The sequence below is a fragment of the Symphalangus syndactylus genome, chromosome 10 (genome assembly GCF_028878055.3).
Source record: "Symphalangus syndactylus isolate Jambi chromosome 10, NHGRI_mSymSyn1-v2.1_pri, whole genome shotgun sequence".
NCBI classification, from domain to species: Eukaryota; Metazoa; Chordata; class Mammalia; order Primates; family Hylobatidae; genus Symphalangus; species Symphalangus syndactylus.
In genome coordinates this window covers 90,325,901-90,346,691 of record NC_072432.2, presented here as the reverse complement: position 1 = coordinate 90,346,691, position 20,791 = coordinate 90,325,901, and the positions used below count along the sequence as shown (strand labels likewise).

Sequence of the window (20,791 nt, the reverse complement as noted above, 5' to 3'; positions counted from 1 at the left end):
TCCTTACGGTGGCCTACAAGGCCTTGTGTGATCGGCCTCCCAGCGGCCTCTGCAACATGGCTCCTCCCCCTCACCCACACCAGGTACCCCGAGCACCTTGCTGCCCCCGAGTGTGCCAGGCAGGCTTTCACCTCAGCCTGCTCTCCCTGTCTGGCACGCCCTTCCCGCAGCTCACCTCGTCACCTGCTTCACGTCTTCACTGAAACGTCCTGCTGTGCCCTCTCTACTTTAAATGGTAACACCCACTCCCCTGCACTCTGCTGCCTTATCCCTCTTGAAATTTGTGTTTCTCCATGGAACCTTTTAGGTTCTGACATAACTGTGCATTTTACTAACTTACTTTTGTTTCTTGTCTTTTCTCCCCATAGAATGTAAGCTTCGTGAAAGCAGTTTTTTGTTTGTTTGTTTGTTTATTTGTTTTTTGAGACGGAGTCTTGCTCAGTCACCCAGGCTGGAGTGCAGTGGCGCGATCAGGGCTCACACAACCTCCGCCTCCCGGGTTCACGCCATTCTCCTGCCTCAGCCTCCCGAGTAGCTGGGACTACAGGCGCCCGCCACCACACCCGGCTAATTTTTTGTATTTTTATTGGAGATGGGGTTTCACCATGTTAGCCAGGATGGTCTCGATTTCCTGACCTTGTGATGTGCCCGCCTTGGCCTCCGAAAATGCTGGGATTACAGGCTTGAGCCACTGCACCTGGCCATGAAAGCACTTTTTAAAAATCTGTTTTACTCACTACAGTATCCCTAACACCTAGAACATTGCCTCATGTTATGTGCCCAATAGGTACTCGTTGAATGAATGAATGAGTAAATGAATCAATGGGGCCATGCTACATGCTTGAGGAAGTCCATGGGAAGGGCCTCCTGGCAGAGCTCCTAAAAATGGCTGCCCAAAGGGTCATTTGCAGGAATAGATCTCTGCCATACAGAGCAGAGGACCTGCTGGGGGTAGGTGGTCAAGTGAGGAGGAAGGGGCCCCAGTCCAAGGGAGAGCCTCTGCAGGATCCCCGTGTCCCAGCATGGGTCAGGAATGCCTCGAGTCTTCTCCCTCTGCCGCACTTGCTGTCCACGCTCCACCTGCACCTTCCCAGGAACCCCCCCAGCTCCCCTCCTGTCACTCTTCCCACAGTTGCCTCTCTTCTTATTCCTGAATTCCCAGCCCCTCTCCAGGCCAGCTGAGGCCCTTAGACAAGCACTTTGCTGCCTCCTTGTGGCTTCTGCAGGAAAGGCTCCTCCTCTCTTCCAGAGAGTGAGGTTAACAGATAGCCTGGGGGTGATGAGAGAGGAAACCGAATCTTCTTGACTAGTGGCGGCCTGAATCATTGGCAGCTGCCCGCTCACAGCACTGCTGCCTGTGGCAGTGAACATCTCTGTGGCAGCGCCCTGACTGGTGCACCAGCTGGACTCAGGCTTTGGTTGTTCCAGGCTGCTCAGCTCCCGGGAAAGAATGTGAGGCAGCAGTCAGACCCCAGGGCCTGCCTCAAGGGTCACTGAGGTCAGTGACTAGTGTATCCAGCCTCCACCTGCTCAGCTTCCTCCCAGCTCAGAGGCAATAAATAGTGTTTGAGGGGTGATGAAGCCACCAGCCAGCGCAGGGCCTCCCAGGGTGTGCAGAGCGCGGGGGCAGGGTGTGACACGAGCCAGGGCCAAGGTATGTAGAACTGGAGCATGGGAGGCCACCCAGCCTCCTAATTGGCTAATTGGCTGGGATGTTATATCCTGGCCAATTGTTTTTTGCAGGTAACAGATACCTGCTTAAGCTAATTGCCCTCAAATGAAGGAATATTCTAGAAGGCTCCTGGGTTATCTAGTAGACCCATAAGTCACAAGACTGGCTGAGAAGACTGCTTTATTTCTTACTCTACTGGGTAACTTTTTCTTTCTGGCTGCTTTCAAGTTCTCTCATCTTTGGTTTCAGGTTTGACTATGATATGCTGAGGTATGTTTTTCTTTGTATTTATCCTGCTTCAGTTCTCTGAGCTCCTTGGATCTGTGGCTTCTTTTTTTTTTTTTTTTTTTTTATGTCTTATTTCTTTTTTTTTTTATTAATTTTTGCATACAAAAACAATAAACATTTTCTTTTTTTTTTTTTTTTTTTTTTTGAGACGGAGTCTCGCTCTGTTGCCCAGGCTGGAGTGCAGTGGCGTGATCTCGGCTCACTGCAAGCTCCGCCTCCCGGGTTCACGCCATTCTCCTGCCTCAGCCTCTCCAAGTAGCTGGGACTACAGGCGCCCGCCACCACGCCCGGCTAATTTTTTTTTTTGTATTTTTAGTAGAGACAGGGTTTCACAGTGGTCTCGATCTCCTGACCTCGTGATCCGCCCGCCTCGGCCTCCCAAAGTGCTGGGATTACAAGCGTGAGCCACCGCGCCCGGCTAACAATAAACATTTTCTAAAAATACATACAAACAAAAAGATGCGTATCAAACATATTAGGAAGGTTGCACATGGGAAGTCGGGGAATAGAAATGGGGGGTGGGAGTTAAAATAAATGAGAGAGGGACTTTATATGGATAAGTGACAATAACTCAATCCTCTATTTGACAAAGAAGAGGGAGAAGGAAGAGGAAGAAAAAGAAAGTGGGATAAAGGATCAGAAAGGGAAGAAAATAAAAAAAATTAGAGTATGACTCCAGGGTAGACCTGTTTTGTTGTCACTGAGTTGGTTGGTTGGTTTGTCTGTTGTATTCTTCATGTTTCGCCAAGTTGGCCAGACTGGTCTCGAACTCCTAGCCCGAAGTGATCAACCCGCCTCGCCCCCCAGAGTGCCGGGACCACAGGCGTGAGCCACCACGTCCAGCCCCCACATTGCTTCTGGCCTCCGTGGTAGACCTCCCAGACGGAGCGGCCAGGCAGAGGAGCTCCTCACTTCTACCCAGACACAGGGTGGCCGGGCAGAGGAGCTCCTCACTTCCCAGACGGAGTGGCCAGGCAGAGACGCTCCTCACTTCTTCCCAGACGATAGGTGGCCGGGCAGAGGCGCTCCTCACTTCCCAGACGATAGGTGGCCGGGCAGAGGCGCTCCTCACCTCCCAGACGATGGGTGGCCGGGCAGAGGCGCTCCTCACCTCCCAGACGATGGGTGGCCGGGCAGAGGCACTCTTCACTTCCCAGACGATGGGTGGCCGGGCAGAGGCACTCCTCACTTCCCAGATGGGGCAGCCGGGCAGAGGCGCTCCTCACTTCCCAGATGATGGGTGGCCGGGCAGAGGCGCTCCTCACCTCCCAGACGATGGGTGGCCGGGCAGAGGCGCTCCTCACCTCCCAGACGATGGGTGGCCGGGCAGAGGCGCTCCTCACTTCTTCCCGGACGGGGCGGCCGGGCAGAGGCGCTCCCCACTTCTTCCCGGACGGGGCGGCCGGGCAGAGGCGCTCCCCACTTCTTCCCGGACGGGGCGGCCGGGCAGAGACGCTCCCCACTTCTTCCCGGACGGGGCGGCCGGGCAGAGGCGCTCCCCACTTCTTCCCGGACGGGGCGCCCGGGCAGAGGCGCTCCCCACTTCTTCCCGGACGGGGCGGCCGGGCAGAGGCGCTCCCCACTTCTTCCCGGACGGGGCGGCCGGGCAGAGGCGCTCCTCAACTCCCAGACGATGGGTGGCCGGGCAGAGGCGCTGCTCACTTCCCAGACGATGGGTGGCCGGGCAGAGGCACTCCTCACTTCCCAGACGGGGCGGCCGGGCAGAGGCGCTCCTCACTTCCCAGACGGGGCGGCCGGGCAGAGGCGCTCCTCACTTCCCAGACGGTGGGTGGCCGGGCAGAGGCGCTCCTCACTTCCCAGATGGTGGGTGGCCGGGCAGAGGCGCTCCTCACTTCCCAGACGGTGGGTGGCCGGGCAGAGGCGCTCCTCACTTCCCAGACGGTGGGTGGCCGGGCAGAGGCGCTCCTCACTTCCCAGACGGGGCGCCCGGGCAGAGGCGCTCCTCACTTCTTCCCAGACGGGGCAGCCGGGCAGAGGCGCTCCTCACTTCTTCCCGGATGGGGCGGCCGGGCAGAGGCGCTCCTCACTTCCTCCCGGACGGGGCGGCCGGGCAGAGGCGCTCCTCACCTCCCAGACGATGGGAGGCCGGGCAGAGGCGCTCCTCACTTCCCAGACGATGGGTGGCCGGGCAGAGGCGCTCCTCACCTCCCAGACGGGGCGGCCGGGCAGAGGCGCTCCTCACTTCCCAGACGATGGGTGGCCGGGCAGAGGCGCTCCTCACTTCCCAGATGGGGCAGCCGGGCAGAGGCGCTCCTCACTTCTTCCCGGACGGGGCGCCCGGGCAGAGGCGCTCCTCATTTCTTCCCAGACGGGGCGGCCGGGCAGAGGCGCTCCTCACTTCCCAGACGGGGCGGCCGGGCAGAGGCGCTCCTCACTTCTTCCCGGACGGGGCGGCCGGGCAGAGGCGCTCCTCACTTCCCAGACGATGGGTGGCCGGGCAGAGGTGCTCCTCACCTCCCAGACGGGGCGGCCGGGCAGAGGCGCTCCTCACTTCTTCCCGGACGGGGCGGCCGGGCAGAGGCGCTCCTCACTTCCCAGACGGGGCGGCCGGGCAGAGGCGCTCCTCACTTCCCAGACGGGGCGGCCGGGCAGAGGCGCTCCTCACTTCTTCCCGGACGGGGCGGCCGGGCAGAGGCGCTCCTCACTTCCCAGACGATGGGTGGCCGGGCAGAGGCGCTCCTCACCTCCCAGACGGGGCGGCCGGGCAGAGGCGCTCCTCACTTCCCAGACGGGGTGGCCGGGCAGAGGCGCTCCTCACTTCCCAGACGATGGGTGGCCGGGCAGAGGCACTCCTCACTTCCCAGACGATGGGTGGCCGGGCAGAGGCGCTCCTCACTTCCCAGACGGGGCGGCCGGGCAGAGGCGCTCCTCACTTCCCAGACGGTGGGTGGCCGGGCAGAGGCGCTCCTCACTTCCCAGACGATGGGTGGCCGGGCAGAGGCGCTCCTCACCTCCCAGACGGGGCGGCCGGGCAGAGGCGCTCCTCACTTCCCAGACGGGGTGGCCGGGCAGAGGCGCTCCTCACTTCCCAGACGGTGGGTGGCCGGGCAGAGGCGCTCCTCACTTCCCAGACGGTGGGTGGCCGGGCAGAGGCGCTCCTCACTTCCCAGACGGTGGGTGGCCGGGCAGAGGCGCTCCTCACTTCCCAGACTGTGGGTGGCCGGGCAGAGGCGCTCCTCACTTCCCAGACGGTGGGTGGCCGGGCAGAGGCGCTCCTCACTTCCCAGATGGTGGGTGGCCGGGCAGAGGCGCTCCTCACTTCCCAGACGGGGCGGCCGGGCAGAGGCGCTCCCCACCTCCCAGACGGGGCGGCGGCCGGGCAGGGGCTGCAATCCCAGCACCCTGGTAGGCCAAGGCAGGCGGCTGGGGGGCGGAGGCTGCCGCGAGGCCAGACCACGCCACCGCACTCCAGCCTGGGCAACACCGAGCACTGGGTGAGCGAGACTCCGTCTGTAGTTCCAGTAGCTCGGGAAGCTGAGGCGGGCAGAGCACTCGGCGTGAGGAGCTGGCGACGAGCGTGGCCAAGATGGCGAACGCGTGCCTGCCGTGAAAGGAGAAAAGGCAGGCAGCGGTGGGGCGCGGCAGCAGACCCAGGCAGTCCGCGGCGCGGGCAGCCGCAAGCCGAGTAGATTGCAGCCTGGGCCAGAGAGGGAAAAGAAGAAAGAGGAAAGAAAGAAAGAAAGAAAGAAAGAAAGAAAGAGAGAGAGAGAGAGAGAGAGAGAGAGGGAGGGAGGGAGGGAGGGAGGGAGGGAGGGAGGGAGGGAGGGAGGGAGGGAGGGAGGGAGGGAGGGAGGGAGGAAGGAAGGAAGGAAGGAAGGGGATCTGTGGCTTCTTGTCTTTAATTTTGGAAATTCTCAGTGATTATCTCTTCAAGTAGCTCTTTAAATATTTCTTCTCCCTTCTCCTTCTGGGACTTTGATCACATGTATGTGAAACCATTGGTATTGTCCCACACATCTTGGGTGTTTGGTTTGAGGGTTGCTGGTTTCTTTGTTTTTACTCTCTCTGTGTTATAGTTGGCTAATTTCTGTTGATCTTGCCTCAAATTCACATATTTTTTTGCCTTGCTTTTGTCTACTTGGCTGATAAACCTGCCAAAGGATTTCTAGATCTCTGATGTTGAGATTTTCTTTTCTTTTCTTTTCTTTTCTTTTCTTTTCTTTTCTTTTTGAGACAGAGTCTCACTGTGTCACGAGGCTGGAGTGCAGTGGCACAATCTCAACTTACTGCAGCCTCCACCTCCTGGATTCAAGCAATTTTCCTGCCTCAGCCCCCCCAAGTAGCTGGGACTACAGGCACGCGCCACCACACCCATCTAATTTTTGTGTTTTTAGTAGAGACAGGGTTTCACCGCATTGGCCAGGATGGTCTCGATCTCTTGACCTCGTGATCCGCCCACCTTGGCCTCCCAAAGTGTTGGGATTACAGGGATGAGCCACTGCACCCGGCAAGATTTTCATTTCTGGCATCTTCAAGTTTCCATTTCTTTTGTACAATTTCCTACTCTCTACTCAAATTCCACATCTGTTCCTGCATGTTGCCCACCTGCTAGAGGCAGATCCTATAACATGTTAGATGTAGCTACCTTCAAATTCCTGCCTTCAAAGTCCTCACTTGATAGTTACAGCATCCCAGCCATACATATCTTCTCTTCTTGAGAAGGTGACTCCTCTGATCATAGAGTCATGCTCATATGTTTTCTGACTTTTCAGACCATGCATGGCTTTCCCCTCCCTGGCTCTATGGCTGGGTTGTTTTTGAAGGGGTTTTCTCCTTTCCACTGTATGCTTCTTTGCAGTTAGTCAAGGCTAGAGTAGACCCTTCTCCCATGTCCCCTTCCACATTTGTTTTGGTTCCTCATCTGAGGCTGTGGGCCATGCGAGCAGAGCTATGGCCAGTCCCTGAATATGGCTTGAAGCAATGCTCAAAAAAATACTCCTTCCCATGCCTTGTCTTCCCTGAATTTTTTTGGGGTAGAAGCAATACATTGACCAGAAATGTCAACTTTGCTCTGAAAAAAAAGTAGGCTCCTGTATAGTATCAATGAACCTCATAACTAGAAAAACACCAGAGACATACACACACACACATTTACACATATATACATATACATACACATACATGTATACACACATACACATGTATACACATGCATACACATTTATACACACATACACATATACATACACACACATACGCATGTGCACATAAATACATCCACACCTACATACATACATACATAAACATGTATACATACACACACATATATACACAAAGATACACACACACACATATATTTGTCTTCCAACCCTCTTGGCTTCACAGCTTGGCCCGTGCAGGCTTTCTTTGCCTTTAAGAAGATGAAATTGTTACCAAAGCAGGAAAAGAATGTCAGACACTCTGCATGCTTGCCAGAGAGCTCGCTAGAGGACATGCAGAAGGTCGAAGTCCTCCATCACCAGAGCAAGTTCAGCCACCAGGCCCCTTAAGCACAGTGTCAAGAGCCTGTGAAAATATGAAACCTTTGAAAATATGGGTGCCAAAATATAAAAACAAAGAGTGTATGAATATGTATGAAATCTTTATAAAACATAATATTGTCAGTTTCATTCACTGTCAAATTTAATATTCAAAATAGTCTCATTACATTTATAAAACTTGTTCGATTTCTTCTCTGTGCATGCTGATTGCTGAGATGTCACTCACAGCTAAGTACACATTAAATAACTTACTCATAGCCAGTTAATTTCTGAAGCAAGATTATAAAAATGCTTTCTAATTATTTAGAGCGATACATTTAGTGTGAGGGCATTTTAAGATGTTAAGTATCATTGGGGTGAGGCCTCCAGAAAAGAAAGAGCCTGGGACCCGAGAGGCTGGAAACTGCCCAGGGCTGGCACAGCTGTGCTGTGCATGTGTCCTGCATCATGATGCCACTCCCCTTCCTCCCACACTAGGCATCCTCGCGATATCTTAAGCTGCGACTCAGAAAACAAATCCTACTCCTGGCATCATCCACAGAACCAGCTGTTCACACCCCACATCCTCCTCAGCTTTCCGGAGTCTCAGCCTTAGTCTGGAAGCAAGGATGGGTGCCATTCCTGAGGAAGAGAACTGCTGGACATGGGTTCTCTGAGGATGAGGTAATTTCCTATTTGTATGCCTGGTCCCTAGGCCAGGGGTGCTGGTGAGTGGAGAAGGACAGGGCGGGGGAGACTCAGCGGGGACCAGGCAGGTAGCTGTGTGTCAAGAGGAGGGTGTGTAGGTGCTCGTGAGCTCATTGAACTAACCGAATTAGTGTCTTAACTGAACTGACAGATGCTTGCCAGAGATGGCCTCCTTAGCCTACACCGTCTATATTTGAACCTCATGTCTCCGTTTCTTCCACCTTTGTCCTCAGAGACATGCTCACCTTTGCCTCCCACCTTATGACACCTGGCTCTGGTCTGTATTTGGTATCTCCTTTTGTTCTCACCTTCTGAGCTTTCATGCAGATCACTGGCATGTCAGTGACGTATCTGTCCATATTTTGATTAAATGAAGAGTTACTGACACCTACTAAGTGCCAGGTGCCAGTCACAGCTATCTCGGCATGTTTGCTCTCAAAGGACACAGACAACACTCAGAGGGTTCTAAAACTGAGTTGAGGTGTGGGTTTCAGCAATGAGACAGAATTTTAAAATAAACCAACCTCTATTTTGTTAAACATGTAGAGTTTGGGGACTGCAGGAGGGAAACAGTGTTTCTCAAAGTTCTAGGAGTACTCAGCAACACGCAGAGGGTTTCTTGAAAAGCACCAGCTGGGAATCTGCATTTCAACCAAGTTCTCTGTGGGTTTCCATCCCTCGGAAGGTTGAGAATCACCGGCTAAGGGATGCAGTGGAGACTGGGGCTGTCTTGATCCTTCTGGCTTATTTGGGTTCCAGGGAGTGACTTGCTTGACTTTTTTTGAGCAAGCTAAGCGGATTCATTTGTAGGTTCCTGGCATTCCTTCCTTTGGTTCGCTGAGGCACTGCAAGAGTTAATAGAGTTACAGGCGGGGGAGTAACTGAGACAAGGCCCAGGCCATGTGAATGCCATTCTGCACCTGAGCACTTCCCAGAGCCAAGTCCAGAGCTGAGCCCAGACTCAGCCTGGACACAGAACTACTCAACACAACGTCCTCCCAAGTCCCAGGGGCTCTGCTTCTCTTCCTGCGAATCTGCCTTTTGTCTGAGCTCACGAAAGACTTCCTCTTCCCTCATTCTTCTTTGCTCCTTCCCACCCATCCGTGTTTCCTCGGCCCTAGCCCCATCTAGTCTCTTTCCAAGAGGCTGCACTGTAAGCCCTCCTGTCTGTCTCCAGCATGTTAGATGCCTGTGTGAGTCTGTTCATGTGCATCTCGGTGCACACATGTGTACCAGCATGTTTCTTTTTTTTTTTTTTGAGATGGAGTCCCTCTGTGTCCCCAGGCTGGAGTGCAGTGGCGCAATCTCGGCTCACTGCAAGCTCCGCCTCCCGGATTCAAGCGATTCTCCTGCCTCAGCCTCCCGAGTAGCTGGGACTACAGGCACCCGCCACCATGCCCGGCTAATTTTTTGTATTTTTAGTAGAGATGGGGTTTCACCATGTTAGCCAGGATGGTCTCAATCTCCTGACCTCGTGATCTGCCCGCCTCGGCCTCCCAAAGTGCTGAGATTACAGGTGTGAGCCACCATGCCCGTCCTGTACCAGCGTGTTTTTAGCTGTGCAGGAACAGACCCTGAGCAAGGGGAGGGCATAGCGCTCAGAGTCAAGGCTAAGATTATCTAGCTACAGAAAGCACTTCGGGTCTGCAAACACACACAGCTCTCCCACCTGTCAGACAGAGAACCCAGGGGACATGCTTGTAAGACAAAGCTGAAAAAAATCTCAGAGAAGGGGGGCTGCTGGGTTTTGAGGGATGCAATCTTCTAGCATCTCAAACCATGGAGGGAAGATGAGCAGCCCTCCCTCACATGCTGAGAGGACGCCCCAGTGGGCTCAGAGATGAACAGGGTCAGTGCTAGGCAGACCAGGAGAATGGGGCATGAGTTGGGCCTTGTTATGAACCCAGATGGGGCTGTGCGCCAGAAAGCGTGGCCAGGGGAGCCGGCGAGGTCGGCGGGACCACAAAGAGGTGAGTGAGCCGGCACCACGCAGCAGGTGGATGTGAGGACTCATGTTGGGCCAGGAGCAGGTGGCCCGAGAAAAGGTGCACTTCAGGGAGTGCAGCAATGTCCAGGAGGGCACGCCCAAAGGAGGCAGCACGGCCACCACCCTGAGGTAGCAGCAGCCTGGGCAGGGACAGAGAACTTTTGTTAAGAGACCAGCAGATCCTCATGCCAAAATAGCAGACCCCAAGACAGTGCAGGGAGCCCCCACACTGAGACATCAGGAGCAGCCTGACACACAGGGAGGTGGTGGCAGCCTGGGATGTGGGTAAAGAAGACAGCACAGCAGGCTCTGCCTCTGCACCTGGTGGTGAGATCAACGCAGTAAACAGGTACAGGGTTGAAAGCAGGAAGAAAATTGTCTTCATCTAAGTTCCCTTAGAAAGGGGAAGCTGTCTTTGCTGGGAACAATATTTTGATAAGTGCCTTAAGCCTGAAACTCGGATCCCAGTGGAGGCCTGGATGTGGGTGGAGCAGCTCTGCTTGAGACATGAAGGAATTTTAGAATTGTGCATGTTTTACCAGAGAGGCGGGGAAAGAGGGAAGAAAGGAGGCTGCTGCTTGGTGCTGTTCAACATGAATCCCGTTTCTCACTATCCCTCTGTATTTTCAGAAAGTTACTTACATCATGAGTGTATGGGCTCAAGTGGGGTGCGTACCCCTGATATTTATGTGCACATATCTCCGTGTGTGGAAAGAACAAAGGGGCTGGCCTGAGACTCAGAAGCTGGGCAGAGCCCAGGCAGGGAAGGGATGCGGAGAGGAGAGACCCCACGATGGGGAGGTCTTTGGGTAAGTTTAACCAAATCTGCCAGGCCAGGCCCCAGTTGACCACTGGGTTACAGTGTTCTCCCACAGTGTTGTTTTGGTTATTCTCCATTCTGTTCACTGTATCTAAATCAACAGGAACACACATGCACATCCCCCTTGGAAACCCTCCGGGAATTGGAAACCAGGTTTCTGCACTGGGTGGGCTGGAATGCTGGGACTCTCAGGCCCATTTCAGAGCACAGGTGCAGCCAGGGACTGGCCCTCTTTGATGCTGCTATGCCTCCCTGTCTCACTGAGGTCTCCAGTTGGAGGATGGGGGAAGCACCAGCATCTTCTGGCTCTTGGCTCTGGTTAGGTCTAGACTGCAGGCATCAGGACCCTCTCCCCATTGGGGATCTGTAACTGATGCAGGGCCAGGGTCACAGGAGGCAGATAGGATTGCTCATGTAGAGAGGGTCCTTAAAAGAGCCTTGAGCCTTCAGTAGTGACATCTACAAGCCCAGAGAGGCAAAGGAGAGCTAAGACTTTTCTAACCAGAAAAGCCTCTTGTTGGCCCCTGGAGTCCCATGTCTGTCCCCTCAGCTGTTCTTTCTAGGGACTGTTCTTGAAGATAGTAAGGAAAAGAAGTGACAGATAGGCTCAGGTTTCTCAGGCAGTCCAAGGGCTCCCTCATCTCTCCCTCCCTACACCTGGCTCCCCTGAGAACCACCCCCAAGGCTAGGGTGAGATGGGGCTCTTCAGAATTTATGTGCAGCCCAGGAGGCCAGTGTGAAGGAAAAGCCCCCTGGTGGCCTCTGAGACACTAAGGAAACCCTTCACCAGAACTGAAGTGCTGTTGGCACGGGGACCCTGCTTACAGCCGCCGAGCAGAGGAACCAGGTTAGCCTCTCGCTATCTGGTGTGGGATAGCAAATGAGGTCATTGTTAAAGCCTGGAGAGAGATTTATTGGGGAGAATCCACATTGACCATCAGCCTCGCACCTTACTGGGCCTTCAGGAAGTTCAGGCTTTTGTGGTAGGAGGACTACACGTCCAGTGTCAACAGCCGGGGAATATCTGGGTGTCCCCTCAGCTGGTCCCAGGGAAGGCTGGCAGGGGTCTTTTTTTCTATTGCGTAACTGGAGGAGGCCACCTCGGTCTTCCAGACAGCCTCCATCTGCTTTCCCTGTTGGCTGGGAGTGGGGGGTTTGGAGAATATGAAAAGCAACAGAGAGAGATTGAGATGCTAGAGACTCTCCAGAGCCACCAGGCCCAAGTGAGCTTTGTCTCCTTCCCTTCTCAAATCGAGTGTGTCACTGCCCTCCTCGTCTCCCCTCCAATACTGAGTCTGAATCTCACTTCCTTGGGGCTCCTCTGGCCGAGGAGCTGCTGGAAGAGGTTCCCAGGGTGGCCCCTGTCCTTCAAGGAACAGGCCCTGGGGCAGAAGCCCTGATCTAGGCTGTGCAAGGGTAGGTATGGACCAGGGTCCTTTTAGCTCCCCAGAGGTTCACGGTGTCTCCAGAGCCTGCAGGTCACATGGTGGGGAGGTTCAGGCTTGTTTACAGGACAGGCCAACGGCAGATGCCAAATCGATGCTCAGCATAGAAAGGTTGTAAGTTTTCTGGTGTGGGTCCTCAGAGTCTTTCCGTCGCATAGTTTGAAATGCACTGGTCAGGCTAGCCCCTGAAGCCCACACACTATGACACACACCCCACCTGTGGGTCAGTGGCCAGCATTGGGGAGGGCAGCTGAGAAGACAGGCACTTTGCAACTCGTAGGGTGATATTGGCCTGTTGGTGCCCTCACTTCACTGCCCACCTCCCCAGGCTGGTCACCCCTGCTCCCTGCCTCTTCACCCATACAGCTGCTGCTCCCTCAGCTTCCCAGAACCTACCGGGCCATCTGCAGGGGCACACATTCCCAGTGCCTAGACTGAAAGGGCTGCTTGTAGGTGGGGCCACTGGGGCGGATGTGCCGGGGTGAGGCTGCAGGCAACTTGCATTTCTTTGGCTTTGGTGAGGTGACATCAGGGATGTTCAGGTGAATGTTCCACTCCAGCTGGAGCTAGAGGAACCAGCAGAAAGGCATCAGGGAAACAGGAAGTTATCTCCTCTCTAGGTTGAGAGGAGGCTTTGTCTGTTTGTTGGTGCCCCTGCTGGACTCAGGGCTGAGTGGAGAGGGTAAGGCCCAGGGAATCCCTTCAATTAGAAACCCTGGGTCCACAAGGTATCAGACCTTTGCTGGAAACTCCTTGAATTCTTTTTTGCTGTGTTAGTTCCTGTTTTCTCCTTTGTTGTGAGGAAGCTGGATAATGGGCAAAACAGCAAGGAAGAAAATGAAACCAGAGCAGCTGGAACCCATGAGAGCAGCTCCAGGCAGGGTTCATGGCAGGGGGCCACGTTGTGCCTGGACTGCACTGGGTATCTTTCCGTCCAGCCCCAGCCCTGGCACTGGGTGAGGCGCTGGGGGAACCTTCACAGCCACTCAAAGTATTGTCATGTTCCTTTCATTCTCAATCCCAAAACAGCAAGTCAAGATGCCTCTAGGAGATTATCTGGACTGGTATAAGGTGATATGAAACCTCCATGGCCAAGACTCTTCTAGCTGTGTGATGCCAGCCCTCACACCAATGCCTCAGCATGCTGCCTCCCCTAGAATCAGGCCACTGCCGCTCAAGACTTGGGGGCAGGTGGTACCTCCTGACCCAACCCTAGGGCAGGTCCCAGCAGGCTCTGACTCACAACTTTGGGATCCTCCAATCCCTCCAAGCTGCCCCTAGGGACCACGTCGGCACTTGCTGCTTTTCTGCTCCTGGCAGCCTGAGCCTCAGGTCTAGAGCTGAGGGCTGCTTATCCCAAAGCCAGTGTTGCAAATGAAGGAGTCTGGCAGGGAAAGGTCCCATACTCAAGGGTGGTGCAGAGAGCTATTCCTGCTATATGAAAGATGGATATGGATATAAACTCAATACTTGTCTAATGGGGACAAAATTATTAATAGTCCCAAAGGGTATGAATTCTAATTTGCTGGGTTCCTGTTTTACATCTGTTGTAGAGAATCTAGAAATGGGCAAAACATCAGTGAAAAAAAAAATTAAAGAAGACAAAGAAGTTAAATCTATATCTATACCTATATCTATGTATCTATAATAAAGAGTGAAGGCCGGGCGCGGTTGGCTCATGCCTGTAATCCCAGCACTTTAGGAAGCCAAGTCAGGCAGATCATGAGGTCAAGAGATTGAGACCATCCTGGCCAACATGGTGAAACCCCGTCTCTACTAAAAATACAAAAATTAGCTGGGTGTGATGGCGTGCATCTGTAGTCCCAGCTACTCGGGAGGCTGAGGCAGGAAAATTGCTTGAACCCGGGAGGCAGAGGTTGCAGTGAGCCGAGATTGCACCACTGCACTCCAGCCTGGCAATAGCGAGACTCTGTCTCAAAAAAAAAAAAAAAAAAAGTCAAAAGAGGAGAATATAGGAGTCTTTTATTCCATTATTCCCAAGTTTCAGCTGTTATCTCTTTGGCCTTTTTTTTTTTTTTAATTCTATACTATTTTGCATTTATTTTAAATGTCAGAAGTTTCAAGGATTCCAATATAAGTTTTTCTTTTTTTAGTAATTCAGTATATAGACAATTAGTGGTATACACATGGATCCATTGTCCCTCAGTGGTGTATGGCCCATAGATTAGTAATCATTTATCTAGACAAAGAGAAAAGGAAGTTTGGGTGTCAAAGACAGTGTTTTGGAGTTTAAAGAGGTTTTCTGGATATGAGAGAATGGCAGAGGAGAGGAAAAAATAAAAGAAAATCTCATGATTGTGAATTATAAGTTGGACCCACGTTAGTGATTATGAGTGAACCAATTAAAGATTGGGGTTACTTTTTTATTATTTTTGGAAGGTGAGTGAGCGTTATATCTCTGAATGGGATATAATGGATACAATGGCATAACCAGATCACATAATATCTTGGGATTTATTTGGGTTGTACTTGATGTATGAATGTTAAAACCAGGTCTATGTATTTTGGATGGTTACTTTACTGAATTCTGCCAAGGTAAAGTGGGGTGGTCTGGAGGGGGTGAAAGAGTAAGGTTTCTGCTAGTGTTAGTTTTCAGAGGAAAAACATGAGGTCTCAGTAAGGACATGGAAAAGATGAGGATAGGCTGGGCTCCAAGTGTAGAGATTAAGAGAGTGAGTGATACCTTCTCATTCCGTTGGCCTAAACCCACGTGGTTCCTAACCCACAGGGCGTGGCCCCCTGAGGGGCAATGGAGTTTTTGCCAAGAGCCCGAGAATGTAAGTACATACTCAAAATTGTACGAAAATTGAATAAATAAAAAGTAAAACTACTAGTATGTAGGAATTCTTGGAACTTTTAACATTTAAAATGAATCTTAATAGTATAGGATTTTTTTTGAGGAGATAAACTAGTGATAATGGAAATAACAAGGACTAATTTACTATTCTCCTGTAAACTACTAGTAGGCCAAACAGAATAGATGAAAAAATGATGTATACCCATTCAGACAACAGGCAGTGTAGGTCAATGATCCCCAAAAGGAATGAAACAAATGAGACAATGTCCAGGCCCCAGCACAGCGCAGGGAACCCAAACAGAAGCCAGCAGCCTTGCTGAGATGAGGAGACAGCATTTGGGGATCAGGGAAGCCAAGGTGACTAGAATTTGAAAATCAGAGTGCCAGAGAGGAGGAAGCCACACGGCAAGGAATCTCCAAAGCTCGGCAGAGGGGTCCCGTTAAGTCTCTGTGCAGGCCTGGGAGGAAACCACCAAGGCTGGGGGAAGAATCACTGGGCAAGAACAGGCAGAACCATCCTCAGAGCTCATATATCCCTGGGAAGTTTGTGTTCACATCTGTAAAATACCGAAAGAAAAAACTGCCCACCTAGAATTCTACATCCAGCAAAAACATCTTTCAAAACTGAAAGCTGAATAAACCTTTTCAGACACCAAAGCTGAAAGGATTCATCACCAGCAGATGAGCAGTGAGAAATGTTAAAGGAATCCTTCAAGCAGAAGGAAAATGATACCCGAAATACATTTGGATCTACACAAAAGAGTAAGGAGCACTGGAAATGTTAAGTGTGGGGGTAAATAGATTATTATTTTCCCTTTGCTTAAGGGAAAAGTAATAACAATGTACAGTTGTCCCTTGCTATCCATGGGGTATTGGCTCCAGGACTCCTCACAGGCACCAAAATCTGTGGATGCTCACATGCTTTTATATAAAATGGTGCAGTGTTTGCATATCACCCACCCACATCCTCCTGTATATATTAAATGGTCTCTAGATGACTTATAATATCTAATAGAATATAAATACTATCTAAATAGTTGTTATACTGTTTAGGGAATAACAAGAAAAAAAGTCTGTTCGTCTTCAGCACAGACACAACCATCTATTTTTTTCTCCAAATATTTTTGACCTGTGGTTGGTTAAATCCACAGATGCAGAACCCATAGATACAGAGGGCCAACTGCATTCGTGGATTTGTAAGTTACATAGAGGCAAAATGTATGACAACAGTAGGACAAGGCCAGGAGGGAAGAAATAGATGTATACTATTGTAAGGTTCTTACACATGAAATAATATTATTTGAAAGTAGACGATGATAAGTTAAAGATTTATATTGTAAACCCTAGAGTGCAGTGGCTCACATCTGTAATCCCAGCACTTTGGGAGGCCGAGGTGGGCAGATCACATGATCAGGAGTTCGAGACCAGCCTGACCAACATGGTGAAACCCAGTCTCTACTAAAAATACAAAAATTAGCCGGGCGTGGTGGTGTGCACCTATAATCTCAGCTACTCAGGAGGCTGAGGCAGGAGAATCTCCTGAACCTGGGAGGTGGAGGTTGCAGTGAGCCAAGATCATGCCACTGCACTCTAGCCTGGGCAACAGAGTGAGACTCTGTCTCAAAAAAATAATAATAATAAAAATAAAATAACAAAACAGGCTGGGCATGGTGGCTCACACCTGTAATCTCAGCACCTTGGGAGGCTGAGGCGGGTGGATCACATGAGGCCAGGAGTTCGAGACCAGCCTGGCCAACATGGCAAAACCCTGTCTCTACTAAAAATACAAAAAAATTAGCCAGGCATGGTGGCGGGCGCCTGTAATTCCAGCTACTCAGGAGGCTGAGGCACGAGAATCGCTTGAATCCAGGAGGCGGAGGTTATGGTGAGCTGAGATCGCACCACCACACTCCAACCTGGGGGGAAGAGAGAGAGACTCTGTCTCAAAAAATAAAAATAAAAAATAACAAAACAGAGGTATGGCTAATATGTAGTATGTCAGGAGTGGAGATAAGATGAATTTACTTGAAAAGCTCAGTTACTCCATAAGAAGGCAGGAAAAGAGGGGAAAAAAAAACAGAACAGATGAGACAAATAGAAATGAAGAGCAAATTATATATTTAAACCCAACTGTGTTGATAATCACATCAAATATAAATAGCCTAAAACCACCAAATAAAAGGCAGAGATTGACAGATTGCATAAAAAAGCAAGACCCAACTATAAGATATCAATTAAAAACCCAATTTAAATATAGAGACACAGTGCTCACTTTGGTAGCACATATACTAAAATTGGAATAATACGGAGAAGACTACTAGCATGGCCTCTGTGCAAGGATGACACACAAATTCATGAAGTGTTCCAATAAATAAATAATATATAGACACAGAGATTAACAGTGAAAGAGTGGAAGAAGGTATACCATGCAAATAGTAAAAAATATTTAAAAAGCTGCAGTGACTATATCAATATTGATGTACACTGAAGAGCAAGGAATATAATTAGAAACAAACGGCTGGGTGTGGGTGGCTCATGCCTGTAATCCCAGCACTTTGAGAGGCCCAGGTGGGCGGATCCCCTGAGGTTGAGAATTGGAGACCAGCCTGGCCAACATGGTAAACCCCCTCTCTACTAAAAATACAAAAATTAGCCAGGTGTGGTGGCAGGCGCCTGTAATCCCAGCTACTCGGGAGGCTGAAGCACAAGAATCACTTGAACCTGAGAGGTGGAGTTTGCAGTGAGCCAACCAAGATGGTGCCACTGCATTGCCTGGATGACAGAGCGAGACTCCATCTCAAAAAAAAAAGAAGAAAGAGGGCCATTTCATAAGGATAAAAGTCCAAATTTTGGGCCAGGTAAGGTGATTCATGCTATAATCCCAATACTTTGGGAGGTCAAGGTGGCAGGATCGCTTGAGGGCAAGATTTGGAGACCAGCCTGGACAACAGTGAGACCTCATCTCTATAAAAATAAATAGTAAAGGTCAAATTTTCAAGAGTACATAAACAATCTTAAATATGTATGCACCTGATTACAGAGCTTCAGAGTATTTGAATAATAAACCTATAAAACTGAAATAAATAGACATAAATGGAGAGATACAGCATGCTCATGAATTGAAAGAATAAATATTATTAAGATGCCATTTCTCAGTGCTGGGTAGGTAGGGAATTGGTGGGTTGGAGTTTGTGGTGGGTACTTGGGCCAAAACTAGAAAGACACTCAGTAAAAGGGGGCTCACAATGACACCCAGGACATTCAACCCCCAAAGCAGCAGCCAATGATATATATCTGTGGAGAATGTCATGCAGAAAATGAAATAAAATCCAGGGATCCAATCAGATGCAGAGAATGTGTATACAGAATAATATTCAAGAAAATGACTGAAAGATTGGTGGGTTTTGATGCTCAGTGAAACCTGGGAATTCAGAAGAATGTCTTCACTTACACCTGAATTTCCCTCTTAATGTTTCTCATTGTTGTATAGCTTTCGGTTTTGCATACAGTAGTTCCCCCTTATCCTCGGGGGATACATTTCAAGAACCCCAGTGGACGCCTGAAACCTCAGTACCAAACCCTTTATACACTGTTTTTCCTGTATATACTTAACTATGATAAAGTTTAATTTTTAAATTAGGCAGAATAAGAGATTAATAACAATAACAAAATAGAACAATGTTAACAATATACTATAATAAAAGTTATGTGAATGTGGTTGGTCTCTCTTGCTCTCAAAATATCTTACACAGGCCGGGTGTGGTGGCTCACACCTGTAATCCCAGCATTTTGGGAGGCCAAGGTGGGTGGATCACCAGAGGTCAGGAGTTTGAGACCAGCCTGGCCAACATAGTGAAACCCCATCTCTACTAAAAATACAAAAATTAGCTGGGCATGGTGGCGCATGCCTGTAATCCCAGATACTTGGGAGGCTGAGGCAAGAGAATCGCTTGAACCCAGGAGGTGGAGGTTTCAGTGGGCCGAGATCACGCCACTGCACTCCAGCCTGGGCGACAGAGCGAGACTCCCAAGCACTTTGGAAGGCTGAGGCAGGCAGATCACTTGAGGTCAGGAGTTAGAGACCAGCCTGGCCAACGTAGTGAAACCCTGTCTCTACTAAAAATACAAAAATTAGCCAGGCGTGGTGGCGGGTGCCTGTAATCCCAGCTACTCGGGAGGATGTGGCATGAGAATCGCCTGAACCCAGGAGGTGGAGGTTGCAGTGAGCCAAGATAGCATGACTGCACTTTAGCCTGGGCAACACAGCAAGACTCTGTCTCAAAAAAAAAAAAAAAAAAGGAATGCTGCAGACTGAAAGATAATATCCACGAAATACAGATCTGGTATAGAACTTGCATCCAGAATATGGGATGAATTTTTACAACCCAATAATACGCTTTGCCAGAGGAGATAAATGGATGACAAATAAGTACATGAAAATATGCTCACATTATTGTTAGGAAAATTCACATTGTATAAATTAAAGTCTTAGTATAAAATAGTTCTACAATAACATGAAAACATATAACCTGATTTTTAAATTATTATTATTTTGAGTTTTTGGCTAAAGGAGCAGAGGAAATGGAGACAGTCATCCTGTAGATGTCATGAGGTGAGCTGGGATTAAGGTCACCATTGCAGGTCTGGCTGGAAAAGACCCAGTACAGTGTAGCCTTGATGTTTTCATTTGTCCTGATGATGCCAGTCTTGAAGTTGCAAAAAAAGAGGGACCATATGACATAGTAGTTCTACCAGGAGGTAATTTGGGTGCACAGAATTTATCTGAGTCTGCTTCTGTGAAGGAGATACTAAGGAGCAGGAAAACCAGAAGGGCCTTATAGCCACGGTCTGTGCAGGTCCTACTGCTCTGATGGCTCATGAAATCAGTTTTGGAAGTAAAGTTACAACACTCCCGCTCGCTAAGCACAAAGTGATGAATGGAAGTCATTACACCTACTCTGAGAATCATGTGGAAACGGACAGCCTGAAATTCTTACAAGCCCAGGGCCTAGGACCAGCTTTGAGTTTGTGCTTACAATTGTTGAAGCCCTGAGCAGCAAGGAGATGGCAGCTCAAGTGAAGGCTCCACTTGTTCTTAAAGACTAGAGCAGCAAGTGGCTGGGCGCGGTGGCTCACGCCTGTAATCCCAGCATTCTGGGAGGCCGAGGCGGGCGGATCACGAGGTCAAGAGATGGAGACCATCCTGGCTAACACGGTGAAAACCCGTCTCCACTAAAAAATACAAAAAAATTAGCCGGGCGTAGTGGTGGGCGCCCGTAGTTCCAGCTACTCGGGAGGCTGAGGCAGAAAATGGCGTGAACCTGGGAGGCGGAGCTTGCAGTGAGCCGAGATCGCGTCATTGCACTACAGCCTGGGCGACAGAGCGAGACTCCGTCTCAAAAAAATAAATAAAAATAAAAAAAGACTAGAGCAGCGAAATGTGACGATCACTTAGAGAAACAGGCCATTAGGAATCCATTCTCACTGTGTTCGCTCTAGACAAAACAATGGTAGATTAACGTGTTCAGAAGCCACCGTCATTACTGCTTTTGCCGAAGTATAGTTGTGAAGTC

At 50.4% G+C, this 20,791-nt stretch overlaps 3 protein-coding genes, 1 non-coding gene and 1 pseudogene across 12 annotated transcripts in view; 4 read left to right on the top strand and 1 right to left on the bottom strand.

Annotated features, from left to right (window-relative positions):
• PRPF40B (pre-mRNA processing factor 40 homolog B) overlaps positions 1-20,791 on the top strand; it is a 74,936-nt gene that overhangs the window by 11,543 nt on the left and 42,602 nt on the right. For all 3 annotated transcript variants that reach the window (XM_055294974.2, XM_063610499.1, XM_055294967.2), the window contains exon 2: positions 7,939-8,124. The gene's annotated coding sequence lies outside the window, so the exon portion shown is untranslated. The remainder of the gene's footprint in view (positions 1-7,938; positions 8,125-20,791) is intronic.
• Positions 1-20,791, bottom strand: part of FAM186B (family with sequence similarity 186 member B) — a 44,824-nt gene that overhangs the window by 2,773 nt on the left and 21,260 nt on the right. For 3 of the 7 annotated variants that reach the window (XM_063610504.1, XM_063610503.1, XM_063610505.1), the window contains 2 exons: positions 12,797-12,966; positions 11,845-12,095 (listed from right to left, as the gene is read on the bottom strand). In XM_063610504.1, the coding sequence (XP_063466574.1) occupies positions 11,948-12,095; positions 12,797-12,966 (318 nt within the window). In that variant the 3' untranslated portion in view covers positions 11,845-11,947. Of the gene's footprint in view, positions 1-7,247; positions 7,487-11,844; positions 12,096-12,796; positions 12,967-20,791 lie in introns of those variants that run through there. The other 4 variants (XR_010113880.1, XM_055294987.2, XM_055294986.2 and 1 more) reach the window with 3 other exon arrangements.
• Positions 17,483-17,592, top strand: LOC129492355 (U6 spliceosomal RNA). Its single transcript, XR_008660817.1, has one exon. It is a non-coding gene; the product is annotated as a U6 spliceosomal RNA (small nuclear RNA).
• Positions 18,451-19,845, top strand: LOC129491921 (DNA-directed RNA polymerases I, II, and III subunit RPABC4-like; the record flags this gene model as incomplete). The annotated part of the gene is made up of 1 exon (XM_063611507.1): positions 18,451-19,845. A coding segment is annotated over one exon (186 nt), but the record flags the coding sequence as incomplete, so codon positions are not given.
• Positions 18,688-20,324, top strand: LOC129491920 (Parkinson disease protein 7 homolog; annotated as a pseudogene).